The 7,242-nt window shown below is 32.1% G+C and overlaps 1 protein-coding gene across 1 annotated transcript; it reads right to left on the reverse strand.

The window, feature by feature from the left end:
- Positions 1–6: 6 nt before the first annotated feature.
- On the reverse strand, positions 7–6,791 carry LOC125505046 (the record flags this gene model as incomplete). The annotated part of the gene is made up of 3 exons (XM_048667982.1): positions 6,431–6,791; positions 2,973–4,886; positions 7–918 (listed from the first exon to the last, which is right to left on the reverse strand). Coding segments are annotated over exons 2-3 (2,820 nt in total), but the record flags the coding sequence as incomplete, so codon positions are not given.
- Positions 6,792–7,242: the final 451 nt, after the last annotated feature.

Below are 7,242 nucleotides of genomic sequence, written 5' to 3' on the forward strand. Positions count from 1 at the left end.
TTTATTGTAACTTAAGTCTATATCTGCAACATTAACTGCATTTAACATCGAATGGTCATCGATTTTTACCAGTCGATTATGACTTAAATTTAACGAGACTAAATTCTCGCCAAGTTTTAAAGAAAACTCAGTTAAATTGTTACGACTGATAATTAAACGTTTCACATCTTTATTGATACTAACGTTTTCTAATTTATTAAAGCTTAAATCCAACTCATTCAAGATAAACTTGGAATACTTTGGCATCTCCACCTCAAAACGAACCATTTCGTTGTAACTTAACTTCAGGTTCTCTAAATGCATTTGACTTTCAAAAAGGTTTTTCGGAATATTCGATATCTTATTATGACTCAAATTGATATCAAACAAATCTAAAATAGGTTCAAACGCATCAGTTAAGTTACTTATTCGATTGAATGACAAATCTAATCCTTGCAAGCCATTTAAATATCGAAAGTCGTGTACGCTTATAGATGTTAAGTTGTTGCTGCTTAGATCTAAATACAGTAAATTTGGGAATGAATAGAAAAATGCTTCTGGAATAATACCGATGTCATTTTCTGAAATATCAAGTTTCTTAATTTCATTGTTACGCCAAGAAAAATCGTTTTTATATGTGGTAAAGTTTCCTGCTGTAATTTTCAGTTCCATCGGTGAATAGGATCGCAGAATGCGAATAGAATTAAATAATTTCTTTTGATCAGCTAAATCATATTTGGAACCAATGCACAAAAACTGTCGCAATTGTATATTTTCCTTTCTAAATATGGCACATGACAAACAATATTGTTGATTGGGTATGGAAGCTCTGTACGTTCGTAGAACAAATCCTTGTTCGGAACAACTTGAAATCCCTTTAGACGGTCTCAACATCAGAACAATCAAAACAACATTAACAAATACTCTGGCCATAATTTCCTAAAAACAACATTCACATAACATCTTTTAAAACTGTGACTATTAGAAACTGATCTACTTTTGATGGCAACTGCGTATCAAATTTGAATGTATCCAAACGAACTCCAGTTTAAAAACCTCATTAATATGAGGTTTGGTTAGTTTTCGGATTTATTAATTTTTATGAAAGTTGCAAAAACTTTAAAAAAATTTTCATGGAGTGAGGAACAATTCTTAAAGCCAGACAAGAAAAAAAACAAAGCGACAGGACACAACAGCTTTTTAAACTTTGATGTTAAATAACCAAAATAAGGTGTTAAGCGAAATATTACTTAGAATAATACAATTTTTTAAATAAGAAGACTAATTTTATTGCTTCTATAAAACGCTACATTATAAACAATATTACTTATTATAGCTTTACATCTGAGCCACATCTTATTTAATATAACATATAATATAAAAACATACATGAGTCCTAGCTAAAAGCAAACGTTACACAAATGTTTGTAATTCTATAAAATTTAATTTACAAAAAAACACATTCAGTAGCCAGGGTAAGCGAATGGCGTTATAAATTGCAATGAAGTATTAGCAGAAGCTGAATACAGCGTGTAAATCATTTCGAAGAAAGTAAAAAGATATAGCACAAACAGGGTGTTCCAGATAAAATGCTACATGAATTGTTACGGCCAATTTTTGGATTATTCAAAATATACATAACAATTCAAATTAATAACAAAAGTAAATGAAAACCTGTTGCTTATATGGACAACCATTGTTCCCAAAATAAATACAATAATAATGTAGCAATACCAATATGAACCTGAAAAAATGTTGTATATGAAAATGGGATTGAGAGCAGGTCCAGTTTTATTAGAGAATTTATACAAACAGCATCTGACGACCGAAAAAGTAATAATCTTGAAGTTCCAAAAGTTCTTCAGAAAAATCAGATTGAGGCCGATACGAATCCGCTAGGAATCAGCACCAATTACCAATGCGATGGTTTGGAATATTTTACGGAAGAACTTTTGAAGGCACTCTAAAAAATTGCTATTGAAGTTTGGACAAAATGCAGATTTTGTTTTCAGGTAGGAGTGTTGATTACAAATATAAGCGCAGATGGAAATTGAGAATGTCTAGTATTTTACGGACAGAGAAGCCCTATTTCTCTCCCAATAATGGAGTAAATACGGCTAATGACAAAACGAAACCGTTCGATGAGGAGTTACACGTAATTTCATTCAGGATATAAAATTGCTCAAGAAAATAGAATTTCAGATTGCATCTCCAACTGTTGTGGTGAATGATACTGGCAAATGTTGAAAGTTTACGCAATTTTATAAGAGACTCGAACCCGAACCAATGGGAAATATGTAGAATGGACCAGTTTTGCACATTTCCCAGGCAGTTGAGGATTTGTCCAGACATTTATTGTCCATTAACATCGCCTGAGCTTAAGCCAGCAAATGGATGTGGGATTATTTCAACAGAAACGGAGTTTTTAACACTAATTTGAAGAGTATTGGGGATAGTATGACGATGAATAAGAGATGCGTGAGAGAATGAAGTGACTCGTGGAAAAATAAAGCTCGCTTTAATAAAGGATTCAAACGACGGAAACGTGGTAAAAAATGTGTGGAATATTCCACAAAAATGTTCTGTCATTGCCGTTTTCGAAGAAGCAAGAATTATCAAGTTTCTTCCTTTGAATCCATGATATGATCACACCGCTACTAAATAAAGTTGGCTGGTCGAACAAGAAAAGTGGTCAAGATTCGACTACACATGAAAAGCTTATTTTGTACAGAACTCAAGTCCTAAAATGATTTTTGAAAAAAATACATTTCCGTTCAATAATATAATAACTGATATCAGGATAACATCAACAATTAATTAAAATTTAATTCAGAAACACTTTAGAATATTAATCACTAAAATCACTTATTTTAGCTGTTATGGCCGTGTGGAACACCATGTGTTTGTGTTACAAGATCTACGCATTCAATCAGGGATACACAAAAGCATTGATGTCTAAATAATACTTTGTTGTGCCAAACGCAAACGAATCATGCTTGAACCAAATTGAGTTCATCTCGAGGAGCATTTCGCCTCTTTCCTTTAATTTTGATGAATAAGATATATAGAAGTGCACCGAGAATGAATGATAATAACAAGTTCTGAACTACCATTCCCGAAACAGCATTTGTACCTTCACTGATTCTTTCCAATATTTCTTTAGATTCAGCTACTTGTTTATCAGATTGAACCGTTAATTTTGCAGTATTTGTTGCCAAACTAATTTCCGAGTCTGTGGTTTTTGGGCTTACTTTTGTCATATTTTTTGCGAGTCGCGACCACAATTCTGCCAGAATGTTGTCATCAGTTTCAGAGTTTGGATGAACGACTTTTTCCGAGTTCTGTTGATATGCAGCAATACTTTTAATCTGTTCTTCGAAATTTGCAAATCCTTCTTTAATAAATTTGTAATCTATTCTTTCATTATTCATTAGACCGCTATGCATGCTATTATTTAATTTTTCAAAATTAGCATTTGTTTTCCTGATATTTGCCAAAATATCATTAATTACTGTACTGATGTTCGTTTTAAATCTATCCATAGTGCTATTTATTTTTTGCAAATTACTTGAAGTGTGATTCAGTACGGTTTCCTCCAATCTTTTAAAATGTGGATCAATATTTTCGAGCACCTGAGTCAGTATATCAAGTGCAATAGTTTGGCTAATATCACTTTCAGATTCATTAAAGCGGCTGGTATTATTTCGGTATGTTTCAATGCATTTTACGCCTAAAATATTGCTGCTGTTATGAACATTTCCTTTAGTCACACCAATAGATCGTGATTTTAGCATATGCATAATATCTTTTAATTCTGAACATATCCACAGATTATTATCTAGATCAACCGATTTCAGCATAGCAAAATTGTAAAAAAAGGTCGCCCAATTATTGTATGATCCAAACGAGCTTCCAGCAAGTAAATTGTTGGAAATGTTGAGAGAGGATAATTTTTGCTGATTTCGAAAACTGCCTGTAGGTAGTCTCTGCACTTTATTGTAACTTAAGTCTATATCTGCAACATTAACTGCATTTAACATCGAATGGTCATCGATTTTTACCAGTCGATTATGACTTAAATTTAACGAGACGAAATTCTCGCCAAGGCTTAAGGAAAACTCAGTTAATTTGTTATAACTGATAATTAAACGTTTCACATCTTTATTGATACTAACGTTTTCTAATTTATTAAAGCTTAAATCCAGCTCATTCAAGATAAACTTGGAATACTTTGGCATCTCCATCTCAAAACGAACCATTTCGTTGTAACTTAAATTCAGATTCTCTAAATGCATATGACTTTGAAATAGATCTTTCGGAATATTCGATATTTTATTATGACTTAAGTCGATATCAAACAAATCGACAACATTCGCAAACGCATCAGATAAATGAGTTATTCTATTGAACGACAAATCTAAAACCTGTAAGTTTTCTAAATATATAAAATCACTTCGACTTATAGACGTAAGGTTGTTTTTGCTAATATCTAATGACCATACATGTGGAAATAAAAGGAAAAATGCTTCGGGAATAAATCCGATATTATTTTGCGAAATGTCAAGTATCCTTACGCTGCTGAATTGAAAATTATTCTCATTTGAATATCTCGTGAAGTTAGTTGCTTCAATTTTGAGCTCTTGTTCTTGTCCACCGTAAGCAACTGTTTCATACATTACATAAAAGATGTCATCGGAATAATTGGAGTCATCTGAACACAGCCACCGCGGAAACTCTTGAGTTCGGTAATCAAACTGTAGACATGATAAGCAATTCCTTTCGTTCGGAATAGGAATTCTGTAACTCCTATAAACGTTGTCTGTTTGTGTACAAGTTGACTTTCCTTCACATATTTTCAATGTCATTACAATCAGTAGAGCTCTGGAAAATGTATTTTTCATACTTTTCTGAAAATAATATTCATAAAACTTTTCTAAAAATTCTGTTGCGACTGTTTAATGATCTTTTGGCATTAGCTGTATTTCAAATTCCACCCTAACAAAATTTTCAAGTGTATTTTTACTTTGATCAGCACATAAAAGTCCTATATATTTATTTCCTCTTCCCTAACAGTATTTGTTAATCATTTGAATAGTTTAGACTTGGTGTTGATTCAGGTTTACTCTTGGTAAATTTAGGACTACATTTCATTTCATGTAGGAATATTATGCGAACTTCTATCGCGTCCTGAAGTTATCAAGATTAAACCTGAATCACGCTGTATTTTTATAGCATATTGGGGTATCGATAATTTACATCAGTGATTTCAAACTTGCAGAGTTATGGAATCGTATTACTAAATATTACCAACAAATTACACCATATGTACAGTGTCAACGATCGAGAATATTGTGAGAAGTTGTGCTTGCAAGAGGTGAATGGAGAACATTTTCAACATTTCCAACGTGAGTGAGAGTTTCAACAGCATAAATTCCAATTTAACCTTTATTTGATTAAATTTCTTCAAAATTTAATATTTCAACCCACGAGTCCATTACAAAAAACAACAACATTACAACGCATACCATTTAATGCCATTTACAAAGGAAAAAACCGATATAAATGTGTCCCTGAAAACTGAAAGCTTTTGTCGATTTTTAAGCAAAGCCGCAAAGCGAGTTTTTAAAAGCATAAGTGCACATCTTCCTCGACATATGATTATTTTTAACCAAAATCTCAACCATTAGCAAAGTTGATTCGGATATGAAAGCCAAGAGTATATTATTAGTTGTTTTTTAAACGGCGTTAAACAGATTTGAAAAGAAAAAAAAAGAAAAAAAAAAGAAATCAAGAGAATTTTCATATATTTTACACTTAAAAAATTCATGTTTCAATGCAAAAAATGCGATCGTCAAGTTCAATGTTTTGACGCTAATAAGGCGAGCTTTTCTTGTGATTCTGAGTCTAATTTCGTTTATGCAATCATACCAAAAGTAGATTCAGTGTCATTTTATTAATTTTTAGCTACTCTACCTTAAACTGATCAATTTTTTCTCTTTAATAGAGTTTCACACTGATATGACGTGTGATCGTGAGCATAGAATTTCGTGCCATCTGTAGCCAATTGTAATTCAGAGTGGAAACTTAAAATGGAAATTAGCACGTGAATAATGATTCACTTGCAGTTCACAAATCATAAGAAATAAAGATCTTTTTATAGAAATTTCCTCTATCAACAACTTTTCTTAATGGTGTTTTCGGCAAAAATGCGATTTTGCGAAAAATTTATGAATTTCAATGGATGAACAGTGGTGAAAAACCGTATTTTCTCTGAAAAGAGAGCGAAAATAGGAAAAGGTGGTCAAAACACCACTAAACAAACTTGCATGATTTTCAAATAACCGACTATGGGGGCCACAGATTTTAACAAGAAATTCAGTTACTCAACCAAAAGAGTTTTGATTCAGAGAATTTGTTTAAGTACAAAACATCTTTATACAGATTTACTTACATTTGCAGCTTCAAATTGTGCAATTCTACAAACAGGGTACTAAAATAGTACCATTCACTGGCTTCTATATATTCTAAATTTGTTAATCTTGAGCCTAATGTGTAGCTGACAAGTGTTGAACAAATACGGTATTTGGGTGGTCTGATTTCGTTTAAAATGGCTGGCTGTGCAAATTTTGTCGTTTAGCGATATCATCACATTTCTAAACGTATTTATCAAACATGAAAGTTACCGGGTGAAAACATTTAAATTTTTCATACATTTTTTCCTTCTAGAAGCTCCAAATGAGGATTTGCATAGCAATGGTCGAGTGGGAAAAACAATATATAGTTAACAAAATTCATTAGTATTAACTACTTACTACCATGTAATTTGTGCTAAAAAATGTGAACATTACTTTGACTAATTAGTTAATTAATCAATAAAATTTATTTTTTACGTTGAGCGGATTGCATGGTCATGTTTAAGTTAAAAATGCCTTGCACCGTTTTCTGCACAATTCAATTGTTAAAGGCAAAATAAAATAAAAAACACCGTAAATTAATTAACTTAATTGTTATTAAATTGTTGCTTGTTATGGACGATCAGATTTTAAGCTTAATTTGATATGTAAGTAGGCATACGTTTTCAAATAAAAAGTTCATGTTATTCATGGAGACAGCGACGGAAGTTCAAGAAAGCCAGTGCGGAAATAGCAGTAGAGGTTTCCTGCTAGAAGAATCCCTAATAAGAAAATATTTGTTAATGTGCATTTTCTACAGCTACTCCAAAACGTCCAGTGCAGCAAGAACTGAATGAAAAGGAAGTGATTC

The sequence above is a fragment of the Dendroctonus ponderosae genome, unplaced genomic scaffold (genome assembly GCF_020466585.1).
Source record: "Dendroctonus ponderosae isolate FM_Combo_2020 unplaced genomic scaffold, Dpon_F_20191213v2 Dpon_F_20191213_651, whole genome shotgun sequence".
Taxonomy (NCBI): domain Eukaryota; kingdom Metazoa; phylum Arthropoda; class Insecta; order Coleoptera; family Curculionidae; genus Dendroctonus; species Dendroctonus ponderosae.